The sequence below is a fragment of the Microcaecilia unicolor genome, chromosome 11 (assembly GCF_901765095.1).
Source record: "Microcaecilia unicolor chromosome 11, aMicUni1.1, whole genome shotgun sequence".
Classification (NCBI taxonomy): Eukaryota; Metazoa; Chordata; class Amphibia; order Gymnophiona; family Siphonopidae; genus Microcaecilia; species Microcaecilia unicolor.
In genome coordinates this window covers 129,795,710-129,813,634 of record NC_044041.1, presented here as the reverse complement: position 1 = coordinate 129,813,634, position 17,925 = coordinate 129,795,710, and the positions used below count along the sequence as shown (strand labels likewise).

Below are 17,925 nucleotides of genomic sequence, written 5' to 3'. Positions count from 1 at the left end.
GCTGGGCCTCCACACCAAGGACCTGACAACAAGACAAAAAGGTGATCAGAAGTCCTGAAGTCATTTGACATCTGTAGACACTGCAACAGCGCCCTGCGGACATCCAAAAGATGTAACTGCCCAAAGGAGTCCGGGAACTCTTCCCTAGAAAAGGAAGGAAGAAAAATAGGCTGGTTCAGGTGAAACACCGAAACCACCTTAGGCAGGAAGGAAGGCACTGTACGTACCGTTACTCCGGACTCCGAGAATTGCAGAAAGGGGTCCCGACAGAACAGCGCCTGCAGCTCAGACACACGTCTAGCCGATGTAATGGCCACCAAAAAGACTGTCTTGAGAGTCACATCCTTCTCCGAAGCTTGCTTAATCGACTCGAAGGGCGAACACTGGAGAGCCTTCAAAACCACCCCCAGGTTCCAGGCCGAACAGGGCAACCGGACAGGAGGACGGAGCCTAAGCACCCCTCTGAGAAATCGGGCAATGTCTGGATGAGCAGCAAGGGACAAGCCAGCAACTTTCCCTCGATAGCATAATGCTGCCACTTGCACTCGCAGGGAATTGTAAGCCAGGCCTTTCTGTAAGCCCTCCTGCAAAAAGTCTAGCACTATCGAGACTGTGGCCCACGTGGGTATGATCGCCTTTGAAACACGCCACGCCTCAAACTTGCACCAGATCCGAGCATAAGCTGCGGAGGTGGACCGTTTGCGGGCCTGCAAGAGAGTGGAGATGACCTTGTTAGAGTAGCCCTTGTCTCTCAATTGCGCCCTCTCAATAGCCAGGCCGTAAGACCAAATCGGCAGGGATCCTCCATAGCCACTGGACCCTGAACCAACAGGTTCGGCACCAGGGGCAAAATTAACAGGGGTGTCCACCAGCATCCGGCGGAGATCCACATACCATGGACGCCTTGGCCAATCTGGAGCGATGAGAATCACCAGACCTCGGTGCTGTGGAATCCGCAATAGGACTCGCCCTATCAAGGGCCAAGGAGGGAACACATACAGGAGGCCCGAGGGCCAGGGTTGAGCCAGAGAATCTAACCCCGCCAAGTGAGGATCTCTCCTTCTGCTGAAAAAACGAGGTACTTTGGCGTTTGCACTTGATGCCATAAGATCCATTCCGGGAGTCCCCCATCTGGCACAAATCTGAAGAAAAACGTCTTCTGCCAGTTCCCATTCTGCCGGGTCGATTTGATGCCTGCTGAGAAAATCAGCTTGCATGTTGCTCTGACCTGCTATGTGAGCTGCCGACAGAAGCTGGAGGTGAAGTTTGGCCCAGTGGCAAATCTGAGCAGCCTCCGCGGCCAGGGCCCTGCACTGAGTGCCTCCCTGACGATTTATGTATGCCACCGCTATCGTGTTATCTGACAGAACCCAGACAGCAAGCCCCTTCAGAGTCTTTTGAAAGGCCATAAGAGCCTGGAATATCGCTGTCAGTTCCAAGTGATTGATGGACCACCCCGCTTCCACAGGTGTCCACAGACTCTGAGCATAGCTTCCCTGACAATACGCTCCCCAGCCCAAAAGGCTGGCATCTGTTATCACCAGGCACCAAGAAGGAAGCGCAAGAGGCATTCCTTGGCGAGGCATCCTGTCGGAGAGCCACCACTCCATACTGAGCTGGGCAGCAAGGAAAAACGTTAGTCTGCGTTGATATTCCTGGGACATCGGAGACCATTATTGAAGCACGGCAATCTGCAGAGGCCTCATATGCGCTCCCGCCCAAGGAACCACCTCCAAGGTGGCTGTCATCGACCTCAGCAGCTGGACAAAGTCCCAACCTCGCGGGCGAAGCATCCGCAGGAGCAAACGGACCTGATTCTGAAGCTTGCACCGCCTTTGGTCGGGGAGAGAGACAAACCCTGAGGCCGTGTCGAACCGGAACCCCGAATACTCGAGAGACTGAGAGGGGGTGAGGTGACTTTTGGGTATATTGACCACCCAGCCTAGTCCCTGCAGGACCTATTACTGGCTAAATCCAGAGGTCAATATTCCATCCTCATTCTTCTTGAACTTTCCGCTGCTTTTGACACTGTCGATCACAGCATACTTCTCGATACCCTGTCCTCACTTGGATTCCAGGGCTCTGTCCTTTCCTGGTTCTCTTCCTACCTCTCCCTCCGCACCTTTAGTGTTCACTCTGGTGGATCCTCTTCTACTTCTATCCCTCTGCCTGTCGGCGTACCTCAGGGTTCTGTTCTTGGTCCCCTCCTCTTTTCTATCTACACTTCTTCCCTTGGTTCATTAATCTCATCCCATGGCTTTTCCTACCATCTCTATGCTGATGACTCCCAAATCTACCTTTCTACCCCTGATATCTCACCTTGCATCCAAACCAAAGTTTCAGCGTGCTTGTCTGACATTGCTGCCTGGATGTCTCAACGCCACCTGAAATTAAATATGACCAAAACCGAGCTTCTCATTTTCCCCCCCAAACCCACCTCCCCGCTCCCCCCGTTTTCTATTTCTGTTGATGGCTCTCTCATTCTCCCTGTCTCCTCAGCTCGAAACCTTGGGGTCATCTTTGACTCTTCTCTCTCCTTCTCTGCTCATATCCAGCAGACCGCCAAGACCTGTCGTTTCTTTCTTTACAACATCCGTAAAATCCGCCCCTTTCTTTCCGAGCACTCTACCAAAACCCTCATCCACACCCTTGTCACCTCTCGTTTAGACTACTGCAATCTGCTTCTTGCTGGCCTTCCACTTAGTCACCTCTCCCCTCTCCAGTCGGTTCAAAACTCTGCTGCCCGTCTCATCTTCCGCCAGGGTCGCTTTACTCATACTACCCCTCTCCTCAAGACCCTTCACTGGCTCCCTATCCGTTTTCGCATCCTGTTCAAACTTCTTCTACTAACCTATAAATGTATTCACTCTGCTGCTCCCCAGTATCTCTCCACACTCATCCTTCCCTACACCCCTTCCCGTGCACTCCGCTCCATGGATAAATCCTTCTTATCTGTTCCCTTCACCACTACTGCCAACTCCAGACTTCGCGCCTTCTGTCTCGCTGCACCCTACGCCTGGAATAAACTTCCTGAGCCCCTACGTCTTGCCCCATCCTTGGCCACCTTTAAATCTAGACTGAAAGCCCACCTCTTTAACATTGCTTTTGACTCGTAACCACTTGTAACCACTCGCCTCCACCTACCCTCCTCTCTTCCTTCCCGTTCACATTAATTGATTTGATTTGCTTACTTTATTTATTTTTTGTCTATTAGATTGTAAGCTCTTTGAGCAGGGACTGTCTTTCTTCTATGTTTGTGCAGCGCTGCGTATGCCTTGTAGCGCTATAGAAATGCTAAATAGTAGTAGTAGTAGTAGTAGACTGTAACCACTCTGGCTGTGGCAAGAGGACTCTCGGTTGCCGAATCGACTCTGATGAGCCAGTCGTCGAGATAAGGGTGAACTCTGATACCCTCTCGCCTGAGACAGGCAGCTACGACCACCATTACCTTGGAAAAGGTACGGGGAGCTGTGGCTAGGCCGAAAGGCAAGGCCCGAAACTGGAAATGTTTTCCCAACTCCGCAAAGCGGAGGAACCACTGGTGTGCAGGCCAGATAGGAATGTGCAAATATGCTTCTTTTAGGACCAGAGACATAAGAAACTCTCCTGGCTGTACCGCCACAATGACGGAGCGAGAATTTCCATGCAAAAATGTCGTACTCTGAGGGTCTTGTTGACTCTTCGTAAGTCGAGGATCGGTCTTAAAGACCCGCCTTTTCGAGGCACGACAAAATTAATGGAATAGTGGCCGCAGCCGCATTCGGCAGGAGGCACCGGGATCACCGCTCCGAGGTGCAGCAAGACTTGTAAGGTCTCCTCTACCGCCGCCCGTTTTACGGCAGTGCTACATTGGGACTCCACAAACACGTCTCTCACCGGGGCACCGAATTCCAGTCAGTAACCTTCTCTGATCAGGTCCAGGACCCACTAATCCGAGGTAATCTTGGTCCACTCCTCTAGAAAGAGGGAAAGACGTCCTCCTATTGCAGGCATGGAGGAGTGGACTGGCGTCCCATCATTGTGGAGGACGCCCCTGAACTCCTGGCCTTGAACCGACCCCTGCGGAACATTTGTCCGAGCAAAAGGAGTTCCTCTGCTGAAAACGAGCATGTTGAGAAAACCCAGCAGAGCGCCCCGGGCAATACCTGTGAGCTTCATGGAAGTGAGGTCTGGAAGAGGAGGGAACCACATAACCCTCGGAAGAAGGCCTCAGCCTATCCTCAGGTAACCGCTGGGGTTTAGATTCCCCCAGGTCTTTCACAATCTTCTCCAATTCCTCTCCAAATAACAGGAGGCCCCGAAAGGGAAGCCTCACCAGGCTTTGTTTAGAAGCCATGTCAGACGCCCAATGCCGCAGCCAAAGAAGGCAGCGGACAGACACTGCCACAGACATCTGTTTAGCTGAAGCTCTGACCAGATCATAAAGGATGTCAGCCAAAAATGACAGGGCCAACTCCACGGGGCAACCTCCGAAAGGGGGCCCGCACCACCGGCGGTCTGTTCCACCGCCTGCTGTAGCCAGGAAAGACATGCCCGGGCTACATAGGAACTGCAAATAGACGCCCTCAAGGCAAGGCCCGCAATTTCAAAGGGCCGCTTCAGCGCAGACTCCAACCACCGGTCCTGCATGTCTTTCAAAGAGACCCCTCCCTCTACTGGGAGAGTGGTCTTTTTTTGTCACCACCGTGACCAACGCATCCACTTTAGGCATCTCCAAAGGGGCCAAGTGCTCCTCACTCAGAGGGTAAAGCTGACCCATAGCTCTGGTCACTTTCAAAGGCCCATCGGGGTCAGACCATTGAGCAGAAATAATAAGCTCTTGGATGGAGTCATGCACCGGAAAGGCCCGAGTAGGCTTCTTAGTACTCGCCATCCTAAGATTAACAGAGGAGGCCTCGCCTTCAACAGGATCATCAATCAAGAGGGACTGCAAGGAGTCAGTAATGAAAGCTGGCGGCTCATCGCGGTGGAAAATCTGGACCGCATTGGGATCATCCAAATCCAGTGGCAATCAGGCACCCTCCACTGGATCATCCATCCCTGAGGGCCTGCCAGACCCTTCAGACTCCCCACAGCCCAACCACCGGGGGGGGGGGGGGGGGGGGGGGGGGGGAGGATATGCGCCACTTTCAATCGGGGAATTTACCCGTCTATGTTTAGCGTGTTTCGAACGCTCGGGGGAGGAAATAACATCTGGAGCCATCCCCGGGGCCTCAACATCCAGAGGGAAGCCAGGATGCAACGCAGTGTCAGACATCTGCAGCAGAGCTCTTTTCAACTTGAAAGCCTTATGCATTAAAAGCACAAACTCAGGGGAGAAAAACTCACCCTGACCCTCCACCTCCGAATTAGGAGACACGGATGTAGGAGCTCCTCTGGCAGCCTCTAAATGAGGCGTCCTCCTGCACTCAGACTCCTCTGCAACCGCGAGGGTCGAGGCATGTGGTGCTTCCAAAATGGCGCCCGCTGCCAGCTCCATCGAGCGGGAAGAAACATCGCTTGTCATGCTCATACTAGAGTGAGCACGTTTTACACAGCCCCGCTGCTGATCTGAATTTACCACAACGGGAGCAGCGCTTAACTCCTTCAGCAGCCATCGCCCGACTGGACGGAAATATGGCAATCAAATGGCAGCTTCGCGCCGAAAGTTACCCCGTTTGGAACAGCGTCCGTGGGACCTCCCCGGAGGAACTGGGCACCACACTCACTTCAGAAGACCGAGTCAACGAGCTCCAGTCAAGCTGCACAACACCAGAATCTCTGGAAAGAGCCTTAGAACAGCCACGCAGTAAAAGCGCGCTCTTTTTTTTTTTTTTTTTTAACGCTGTGAGGAAAGTTGGAAGCAGGCAGCAACAGAGGGACTCCGGGAGGCGGGGGGAATGGGTAAGGCAGGGAAAGGACGAACCTATATGCCTTTAAAGTGGGCACCACCAGCCACAACACCCCTGCTCAACTGGCAAAGCAAAGGAGCCACCCCAGGCAGTCTGAAATCCAGGAGCTGATCAAGCTACGTCCACACCTGCTGGGAGATAGAGAAATACTGAAGGCAGTTAGGGGCTAGCCGTCCAAGGGTCACTGTGGTTTTTCAGTGTTCTCTATCTCCACCTGCTGGTAGGCGGATATAACCCATCAGTTAATGGGTTCATCTGCTGCTGATGACAACGAAATGCACCCCTGTGCAATACATCTCCAACTGCTTACATTATGTTCCTGTCCTGCCCACTGAGGGGACATCAATAAGGGAAGCTAATAGATTGGATGCAATTTTGGTGCCCCAGCTTCCTTTACACCCTGTAAGGCTGCACCACTCACGTTTAGATAGCCACGGCCCTGCAAATCCCACTGACATTCCCTGTGACCTTGGGAAAGTTACTTTATCTCACTGCATCAGGTACCTTGAGCTCTTTGGTGTAGGAAATTATTGTACTTGAAAAGTGATAATGCTGAAAACCGCTAGAACATCCCTAACTTCCTTCAATACCTTTGGATGTATCTCAACCAGCAACATTGCTTGGTCTACTTTTAGTTGTTGGGTTTTCACAAACACAGCCAGTCTTCTGAAATCATTCAAGGTCTATTTCACTTCCATTACTATTTGTATTTTGAGGTCCTACTCCTAGCTCTTCATCTGTGAACGCTGAACAGAAATAATGCATTAATCGTGGCAATAACCAGGAAAGAAGAGCGGGACTTGGGGGTGGTTGTGTCTGATGACATTAAGGTCTCCAAATAGGTAGAAAAAGGGACGGTCAAAGCCAGAAGAATGCTTGGCTACATAAGGAGAGGGATGACCAGCAGGAAAAAAGAGGTGATAATGCCCTTGTATAATAAGTCTCTGGTGAGGCCCCTTATAGAGTATTGTGTGCATTTCTGGAGATTGCATCTACAGAAGGATATAAACAGGAAGGAGTCGATCCAGAGGGTGGCTCTGAAATTGGTAAGCAGTCTCAGTCATAAAACATATAGAGACAGGCTTAGTGACCTCAACATGTATATGCTGGAAGACAGACGGGAGAGAAGGGATATGATACAGACGTTTAAATACCTCAGGAGGTAAGCCTTTTTCAAATGAACGAAAACTTTGGAATGAGGGGGCATACAATGAAGTTAACAGGAAAGAGGCTTAGGAGAAATCTATGAAAATACTCTTTCACAGAAAGGGTGGTGGACGCGTGGAATAGCCTCCCAGTGGAGGTCATGGAGATGGGGACTGTGTCAGAGCTTAAGAAAGCATGGGACAGGCATCTGGGATCTGTTAGGAAAGAAACAGTTAGTGGTTACTGAGGATAGGCAGACTGGAGATGCCTTTTGGCCCTTACCTGCCTTCATGTTTCTATGTAACATGCAGCCCTAAAATATTTATTAGACACAATTTAAAAAAATTAAACATGGCTAATAAAGTTAATTGCTCCCACCCTGCACTTTCTCCCTCGCTGGCTCCCCCATACCTTCCAAGTTCCTTAGATAGCAGCGACAGTGCAGGAATGTCTATATGCTGCCTGCTCCAGAGGGTCTCCCTGACCCATCCTGCCTCTGAGGAACTTGCATCATTGTTAGTTACGTCATGGGATTATGTACTGGAATCTGCCTAGACTGTAGGACAGAGTGGGATATAAAATTAAAAAAAAAAAAAAACAACTTATCCTCGTGAACCTCTATTTTCCTCCTCTTGACCCGAGTCTTACACAGTGGTGTGCTGGAGCCAGCTCAAATAAGCCGGTTGTTTATTTTTGGCCAATTTATGAGCTGGTTGTTGCTGTAATCAGCTGGGGCAGGAGCGATCCTCATACGTTCCTGCTCATGCAGTCTCCACTCTCCTCCATAGTCCATCCTATTGAAAATGTCTGCCGTGCATTCCCGCACCAATCTCACAAGACTGCTGTGAGTTCCTTTGGCAAGCTGCATGGATGAGAGTGAGAGAAGGGGACAAGCAGCATGTGGATGAGGGAGACAACTTAAGGGAAAAGAAAGGGAGACATGCCATATATGGAGGGAAAGGAAAAGGGAGAAATGCATCATATAGAAGGGGACGGAGAGGGGGACATGCATGCTGCTCATGGATGGGAGGGAAAGGAAAGGGGGATATGCTGCTCATGGTTGTTTGCTTTTTTTTTGGAAATATATTGCTCATGGATATTTACTTCTTTGGAAATATATATCTTTTCTAATTTTGTACTTAGCAGATTATGGAAGAAACTGCATTTCTGTTACTTTTACCAGTATTTTCACTGCATATATAATCTAGCTTTCTTGGGGGGTCTCCAGTTTTTGTCTACATGTTTCTTGTGGCCACATATTTTGTCTAATTTGTATCAGTTGAGAGTCTGTCCACGTTCTGCATGTGTGACTGAGGTGAAGGATTCTGCTGGCATGTAGTGTCCGTGTAGAAATGTGTAAGTCCAGCTTGTTCCAGTTTCCCTATAGTGGGTAACTGGTATATAGGGTGAAAAGTGGAGGAGTGGCCTAGTAGTTAGGGTGGTGGACTCTGGTCCTGGGGAACTGAGTTAAATTCCCACTTCAGGCACAGGCAGCTTCTTGTGACTCTGGGCAAGTCACTTAACCCTCCACTGCCCCAGGTACAAATAAGTACCTATATATGTAAGCCGCATTGAGCCTGCCATGAGTGGGAAAGCGCGGGGTACAAATGTAACAAAAAAAAAAAAAGTCTGAAAGTAAATCGAGTCAGATTTAATGTCAACAAATTTGTCTAAAGAATTAGCAGATTGGGAAGAATAGCAAACAGATTGACCACAGAGTGTGGTGAAAATCAATTGGCAACTTGGAATTTACTGTAAAGAATATTGTATGTTTTAATATTATTTGTAAATTGGTAGCTGCCTGCATATATCATTTGTACCAATAGAATGTATAATACAGTTACATATACATATCTATGAGTGGGGTTTCTTTTTTGTTTTTTTTTAGAAAGAGCCTGTTAAAAATTTACCAGCATACCACTGGTCTTACAACACCACATTCCCACTTCATCCTGAGAAAACAAGAACTGTGCAAGTGTGTTCCTGTAAAAAAAAAAAAAAATCCTTCCATGAGGCAGCAGAAATCATGCAGTCGGGTTGAGAGTTATTCCAGCAGTGATTCAAGTAACCTCTTTCCCCCTTATACTCTTAGGCAGTAAAGTTTTAGAACTTTACAGGAAGCTTGGATGGAATTTATTGGTGATTGGCAGTAAACAGACCTATAAAGAATGCAAAAGTGCTGAAATGCAGGAAACTTCAGCGAAATGGAAGGTTTGTGAAGGGCCACTTGATCAGAGTGTCAGATGGAGGATTCTGAGGTCAAAACGATGATCCTTAAGCAGCTTCTTTAAGCAGCTGCAAGATTTAAGAAGTTCAATGCTGCTAGTGAGAGCCCTGCCTATTTATAGCCAGGGCTTCCTGCCAGGCAGGCATACCGCACATTCCAAAACATCTGGGCACGATTGCAGATGTCCGAGTACCAGCAGTTCATCTCACCATTATGTTATTTCATGATGCCAGTGTGGGCAGGAGCCCAGCAAAGCCAACTAATCCAGGGTTTGTCACAGTCATCCCTTTCTCTCTTCACCCTAGTCCTTCAGTACTGAGATCCTTCTGTGCCCCCCTCCCCTCCCTCTCTCTAGATAGATATATATCTGCCAGTGCACGTCACTCCTGTCTTGCAGGCACTCAGGAATTCTGGATTTCACCCTCGAGGTAGGATTAGGGTCACTAGGTGCCTCCATGCATAGGACCCAACTTTTCAAAATGATTGGAAGTGCTACATCCAATGAAAATTACCCTTCCATGGACCCAGTTAAGGAGTTTGCTCAATATTGGAGGTGCTCATGCACAAACAGAGCTGGCTCCTACTTCATGTCACCTAGAACAGACTGCTCCAGTCCTGGTTTTGTCACGTTGTGTGCATGGAGATGTAATTCTTACTTTTCTTAGGAACATCTGAATCTTAAGTGCACGAGTGAGGATATGGCCTATTGCTTAGAACAGTGTGTGGAGAACTAAGAAAACCAGAGTTCAAACCCTGCTTCTTGCACTGATACTCCCTGTGACCTTGAACAAGTCACTTCATCTGCAAATTTACCCCCTCTTTACTAAGATGATTTAAGTGCATATTAGGTATATAGACCCTAATGAGAATAATGGGGCTTGTGTTACTTAATGTGCATTAATACACCTTAGCAAATAAGAGCCAGACTGCAAGCCCTCTAAAGCAGGGAATTATTACCTAATATACCTGGATGTAACTCATTTTGGAAAGACAAGATTTTAAATCCAAATCCTTCTTTGCAGTGGGGCAAAAACAGGCCCAGATTAATGTGTCCTGGTTATCTTGAAGAGGAGGAGAGAATATCTAGAAGGAAGACATATATAACGATTGTGGGTGCCTTGTGACTATCCCCAGGTTTCTCTTCCTCTGAGATGGTGTGTTTTTCTTTTTTGGGGGGGAGGGGGTGGCGGCAGCAGTGGCAGGGAATGTGCTATTAAAACCTTTGGTACAGGCGGTACCAGATACTTCTAGCACAGCGTGAGGGAGCAGCCAGCAATCCAGCCTTCCTCATTACCTCCTTTACGACAGCTTTGGAGTGGACAGAAGCCAGAATTCTCTCCTATGGAAGCTACTGGCTAACTACAATGGTCAAACTAGACAGCCATAATGAGAGCCTGGGATGAACAGGTGATGACTCAAGTGAACCTTCCTGAATCCCTTTCTTTGTAACCTTGTGGGGCTGCCCTCAGCTATCATCACCAGGTGGTAACAGATACAATCTATAACACTACTTGATGTACACAGCACTATACACATTATATGCAGGAACTTTCTCTGTCCATAGTGGGCTCACTATCTAAGGCCCAGATGCACAAAACTTAACATGCCAACAACATGTTTTTTATACTGGTTGTAGCCGGTTTAGTGAGCATGGAGTTAAACAAGACATGCACAAAGGGGTTCTGCTGGCTCTATTCAAATGTGCATTACGAATGAACAGCCATTTCCCTAGCGATGCACAGGAAGGACCGCCTACCTTTAGGATGACATTTTTACGGGTGGTCAGGAGCTGTCGGTACTGCTGTTTCCTTCCCATTACCACTGAAATAGCAGCTGTCTGGCTGATAGCTAAGGAGAGCTGTGGCATCTTTAGAGCCTGTCCCTCCCCCGCTCACCAAGCACGCATGCACACAGCCCTACGCTCTCTCCTTCTCTTCCCTCCCTGCTTGCAGAGTTGACACCAGCTCCTTGGCTGTACTGCTACCGAGGGTCAGATCAGATCAGGCAGGTCTGGCTGCAGGAAAGTGATTGCTGCTTACACCAGAGGAGACAGCTGGCTGCGATTTAAAAAAAGTATGAAAAAAAATGCTACACTGCTTTCATACACATGTGTGTATGAAAGATGTCTGTAGCATGTGTCTTTCATTTTTCATTAAAAAAAGGAAAAGGAATGGGACTTGACATACTGCCTGTGGTTTTTGCAACTACATTCAAGGTGATTTACATAGTATATGCAGGTACTTATTTGTACCCGGGGCAATGGAGGGTTAAGTGACTTGCCAGAGTCACAATGAGCTGCAGTGGGACTTGAACCCAGTTCCCTAGGATCAAAGTCTGCTGCACTAACCACTAGGCTACTCCTGTAGCATACATAGAGTAGCTACACTCAGCAATTGCCTGGTCTGCGCATGCTCGGGTGACCAACTGGCTTCCCCCCCTGCTGAGCTGCTCACTGTTTTTGCAAGCAGCTCATTTGCATCCCATTTATTTTCAGCATCTCTCACTATTTCCAACTCAATAATTTTGACCGAGGTGGAAATTGCATCAGCCTCCACATGTACCTGGGGCAATGGAGGGTTCAGTGACTTGCTGTCCACTGCACTAGAGAAATTATTTAAGGGTCCTATCTACAGTATCCATTACCACTTGTTAAATCACAGACCATGTGTATGTATGTAAGGGAATGAGGCCATGTGGTTTTATTCTCTGTTTCTCTACTCCACCCAAATATTGTCATCCACTTTACCAGTCAATCTTGTGACAACCCCTTTAGTGCCAGCCAAAGTCATGCCACTTGACCCATATCTACTCTCCCACATGGAAGAAAGGCCAAGCTTCTAAGACTGAATAATAAAGCTGCTGATACAGTGCTTAATAAAAGCGACTCCTAGAGCTATGTAGCCTCTCTCCTCTACATTTTAAGCCTATTATAAGTAGTGCAGAATTTGGAAGCTCTTCTCAGCTATGTATTCATTCAATTCATCAATAAGCAGCAGTGGGAAACCCATCCTGTTCCCAAATAGGAGAAAAGTTCCTAAGCTCAAATACCCCAATGCTCAGCCAACAGCGCAGAAATTATACCACCGGAACAGCACTGAAAATTAGCTCACCAATGTTCAAAGGAAATGGTATGCACACCATATGTGCGTTGGTAAAGGAGGCTGCTTGGAACATGCGCAGAAGAGTTTTGCAATTTCTTTTTAACTTGGAAGGCATATATTTGAATGCAAGAAACAGGCGCCAATGTGTGCTTTCGCTTTTGGGTTTGCTCTGACTCACGCACATTTGTTTTTTACTGCTGGCACTTAAGGCCTTGCACAGGCTTCCTTCTGCTTCAAAATTAAAGAAAAACCAGCACATTTTAAAAACAGAATCATGAAAAATCCACTCTTCAAACACCCTAATGCGTGCTCGGAGCTTGCGTTTTCAGCAGTAAGGCAGCACTGTTTTATGCACTGTTCTCTGAGCATTGGGAGGGAATAGGAAATGATCTCGTTAACATCCATTTGACTGCATTACCATGCCATTTGCGCTAATCTTTGGCACACTCGTTTCTCGCACTAGAGCCTCTGAGCATTCTGAACTCACTAATGCAGGCGCTAGTCCGGCGCTAATGGCCTCTAGTGCCCGCGTTTGCTTCTAAGCATCTGGGCCAGAGTGTTTCAATAAACAGGAGCCAACTTACCAAAGAAGTGGCCACTGCACTGATAACACAAACAACACAAATTTACCAAAACAGCACACAACGCACTGATAACACAGACATAACACTAATTTACCAAAACAGCCCAATTTGTACACTAAAAAGGTCCCATATGTACCAAGGGAACATACAAAGCACTGATAACACTGAAAATGAGACTATTTATCAAAGGAGTACACACTGCATTGAAAATTTATCAAAAGTGTACACTGCACTGATAATGCCGAAAGGGGCTGATTTACCAAAGGAGAGTACAGTACAGCAATAAACATTGAAAAGGGCCTATTTTGTATAAGCTCTGATGAGCAAGGACTGTGCTGCGTATATCTAATAGTGTTATGGAATTTATAAGTAGTAATGGTAGTACTGTGTTTACAGAAGGAGGGCACACTGCAGTATAACACTGAAAGAGCAAAGCTCCAAGTGGCGTACCTAGCGTATTTGACACCCCCCTCCTCTATATGAAAAAATTATTTTTAATAAAAATCCACGAGTCACACAACAAGGGTATACCTAGGAAAAGGCAGCATCTTAAACATTGCAGTGAGCACTAGAACATCAATACACTCACTGCAAAACTAAACAAGACATTAGTAAAAATGATCCTGCCAACACAAAACCATGTCTTTTTCATACATCCTCGCCAAGTACAGAATAAGTAACCACAAACTAAAAACAGAAATATGTAGACAAAAATTAAACTGAACCCCCAATAAGTCAGATTCTGCATACAATGCAACACCACAGAAACAGTGGTGCATGTCCCCTAGTACTGTGCAATATAAAGACAGCAGATGTAAATTTGAAAAAACTGACAAATACCAATCACCACTTTAAAAATTAACAAACAGAAACAAAAAAATGGAAAATAAGATGATACCATTTTATTGGACTAATACATTTTTCAATTAACTTTCAGAGGCCAAAACCTCCTTCCTCAGGTCAGTATGTTACGGTATCCTGTCCTGACCTGAGGATGGGGTTTTGGTGTCTGAAAGTTAGTCAAAAATGTATTAAAATTAGTCTAATAGAAAGATCACCTTATTTTCATTATCACCACAACTACAATACTACTTTTTTCGGTATATTAAAAGCAGGAAGCCGGCAAGAGAATCAGTTGGGCCGCTGGACGACCGAGGGGTAAAAGGGGCGATCAAGGATGACAAAGACGTAGCGGAGAGATTGAATGAATTCTTTGCTTCGGTCTTCACCGAGGAAGATTTGGGTGGGATACCGGTGTCGGAATTGGTATTTCAAACGGACGATTCAGAAAAACTTACTGAATTCACAGTGTGCCAGAGCCGGTGGTTGGAGGCGGGGATAGTGCTGGGCAGACTTATACGGTCTGTGCCCTGAAGAGGACAGGTACAAATCAAGGTAGGGTATACACAAAAAGTAGCACATATGAGTTTATCTTGTTGGGCAGACTGGATGGACCGTGCAGGTCTTTTTCTGCCGGCATCTACTATGTTACTATGTTAAACCTGGAGGACGTAATGGGGCAGTTCAGCAAACTGAAGAGTAGCAAATCTCCAGGACCGGATGGTATACATCCTAGAGTACTGATAGAACTGAAAAATGAGCCTGCGGAGCTACTATTAGTGATAGGCAATTTATCCTTAAAATCAAGCGTGGCACCGGAAGATTGGAGGGTGGCCAATGTAACGCCGATTTTTAAAATATATAAAATGTTTGTACGTTTAGGTAGCTTGCCAGGTGCCCTTGACCTGGATTGGCCGCTGGGCTCGATGGACCTTTGGTCTTTTCCCAGTATGGCATTACTTATCCTAAAGCAAAAAAATAAAAATAAAAATAAATCTTTTTTCTACGTTTGTCGTCTCTAGTTTCTGCTTTCCTCATCTTCACTCTCTCCCTTCCATCCAGCATCTGAGCATCTGCTCCCTCTCTCCCCCTCCCTTCCATACAGCATTTGGCCCACTTTCTCTGCCCCATCCAGCGTCTGCCCTTTCTCTCTCCCTTCCATGCAGTATTTGCCTGCTTTCTCTGCCCCTTCGATCCACTGTTGCACTCTCTTCCATTCTGTGTCTGCTCTCTCCCCCTTTCCACTGGTGTCTGCCTGCTTTCTCTGCCCCTTCCATCCAGCATGTGCCCCCTCCGTCCTTTTTACATGATGCATTCCAACATCTCCCCCTCCATCTTTATCTCTCCTCTCCCCCCCCCCCCCCATCAAAACACGGTAGCCAGACTCGTATTTGGAAAAACGTGATTTGAAAGCGCAAATCCCTCTGCGAAAAACTACACTGGCTCCTAATCAAAGAACGCATTGCCTTTAAAATCTGAACCATGGTCCACAAAATTCTTTATGGCAAAACGCCCGGGTACATGACAGACTTAATCGACCTACCAACCAGAAACGCCTCCGATTCAACACGATCATATCTAAACCTACATTACCCAAGCTGTAAAAGTCTTAAATACAAATCTACCTATGCATCCAGCTTCTCCTACATAAGCACACAATTGTGGAACGCAAAAGCCTTAAAAGCGACTTATGACCATCTAAACTTCCAGAAAAGACTAAAAACCACCCTGTTCAAAAAAGCATACCCTCCCGATTCAACCTAAAGGACTGACCTTGGCTACACCAGAAAACCAAAGCATGTATGAATACAACGCTATTCTTCCACCTTACGACTATTACTGTGACTTTACCATTTAAATTACATCTTATCACAACATCACATTGTATTTGTTCACACCGGAAACAGCAAACGCCTTTCTGGTACTATGTAAGCCACATAGCCTGCAAATAGGTGGGAAAATGTGAAATACAAATGTAATTTATTTGTTACATTTGCACCCCACATTTTCCCACCTATTTGCAGGCTCAATGTGGCTTACATAGTACCGTAATGGCGTTCGCCAAGTCGGTAGATAACAAATACAAGCTTATATTGTGGTCTAATGATGTAGGTGTGTATTAGGTACCATGAGGGTTGAGGGGAATGAAGATTGTATATTGTCTAGTACGATCATTGCTGTGTTGCTGGGTGTGGGGATTTACGGTGGATCGGTGGGGTAAGCCTTTTTGAAGAGGTTGGTTTTTAGTGATTTCCTGAAGTTTATATGGTCATGGATTGTTTTCACAGCTTTTGGGAGTTCATTCCATAGTTGTGCGCTCATGTAGAAGTAGGATGCGTAACTTGTTTTGTATTTAAGTCCTTTGCAATTTGGGTAATGTAGGTTTAGGTATTTTACTTTTCTCCTTCCCCTGTGGCCTGGCATCACTTTCCCTCCTCTTTCCATCCTTTTTCCCCCTTCCTCCGAGGTCTGGCATCACTCTCTGCCTCTCCAACCCCTCTTCCCCTTCGGTCTAGCATTGCTTTTCCTGCTCTGTCCACCCTCCTTTTCCCTTCCCTTGAGGTCTGGCTTTGACTGGCATCAAATGATCTTCCTCCTCTCTCCACCCCCTTTCCCCGCGGTCTGGCTGACATCGCGACGCTTTTCCACCTCAGTTCTCTCCACCCCCAGGGCCGGTCTTAGCAAGTGCGGGGCCCTATGCAGACCAATTTGACGGGGCCCTGCCCCACCTAACTCCACCCCACCCTAGCTCAGCCCCACCCTAGCTCCGCCCCCACCCTAGCTCCAGAGCCGGCCACCCCTCCCTCCGAGCTCCAAGGCCCCCAGCTCCAGGGCTTGTCGATCCTGCACAGTCAATGCCAATTGAAAGCCATGTCTTTTTCACAAACACAGATACACCCTAATCCACTATAGAATAAGTAGTAATATTTAAACTTTCTATTTAGACAAAAATTAAACTGAACCCCCAAGATGCCAGACTCTGCATACAATACAACACCACAGAAACAGAAAATGTCCCCTAGTACTGTGCAAAATATAAAGACAACAGATGTAAATTTGAAAAAAAACTAACAAATACCAATCACCACTTTACAAATTAACAAATAGAAATAAAACAAATATAGAAAATAAAATAATACCATTTTATTGGACTAATACATTTAGCTTTCAGAGGCCAAAACCTCCGTCCTCAGGTCAATACAGTATAGAGCTGTTACAGTATCCTATCCTGACCTGAGGAAGGGGGCTTTGTTCTCCGAAAGTTTGTCAAAATGTATTAAAATTAGTCCAATAAAAAGATTACCTTATTTACATGTTCTATTATAAACATTTATTAACACAGCTACAATACTAATATCCTAAAGCAAAAAAATAAAAATATATATTTTATTTACAGTTTGTCGTCTCTGGTTTCTGCTTTCCTCATCTTCTTTTCACCGTCTTCCTTCCATCCAGCATCTGTCTTCACTCTCTCTCTGCCATCCAGTGTCTGCCCTCTCTGCTGTCCCCTCCATCCAATGTCTGCTCTCTTTCCCTGCCCCTCCCGTGCACATCTGCCCTCTATCTCTGCCCCTTCCATTCACTGTCTGCCCTTTCTATCCCTTCCATCCACTGTCTTCCCCTTCTCTCTGCCCCTTCAATCCATCATTTGCCCTCCCTCTCCCATCCATCCGGGTCTGCCCTCCCTCTCGCTCCCCTTCCATCTAGGATCTGCCCCTCTCTCTGCCCCTTTTTTCAGCCCCACTATCCCACCAGTCCCCCGTTTCAGCCCCAGCCCTTTTCTCCCACCAGTCCCGAGCTTCAGCCCCCAACCACTCCTCCCTGTCCCCTTTTCAGCTCCCATTTTCAACCCCAGTCCCCAGCCCTTTTCTCTCACCAGTCCCAAGCTTCAGCCCCAGCCACTTCTCCCTATCTCCTTTTCAGCCCCCAGTACCCACAGTTTCAGCCCCTGCCCCTTTTCCGCCTCCAGTCCCAGTACTAGCCCCCTTATCCCACCTATCCTCCTTTTCAGCCCCCAGTTTCAGCCCCCTTCATCTACATGCCTTGTATTAGAGCCCCCCTTTTCAGCCCCAGAACCATTCTCCCCACCTGACCCACGCATGCCCCATTTTCCCACCAGCCTCATGCATGGCCCC

The 17,925-nt window shown here is 47.2% G+C and overlaps 1 protein-coding gene across 1 annotated transcript in view; it reads right to left on the bottom strand.

Moving 5' to 3' along the window:
* The window catches only part of EFEMP2 (EGF containing fibulin extracellular matrix protein 2), a 138,502-nt gene extending 121,286 nt beyond the window's left edge, over positions 1-17,216 (bottom strand). The window contains 1 exon segment of the mRNA XM_030219141.1: positions 17,185-17,216. Within this exon segment, the coding sequence (XP_030075001.1) occupies positions 17,185-17,216 (32 nt within the window).
* Between the last annotated feature and the right edge of the window lie 709 nt (positions 17,217-17,925).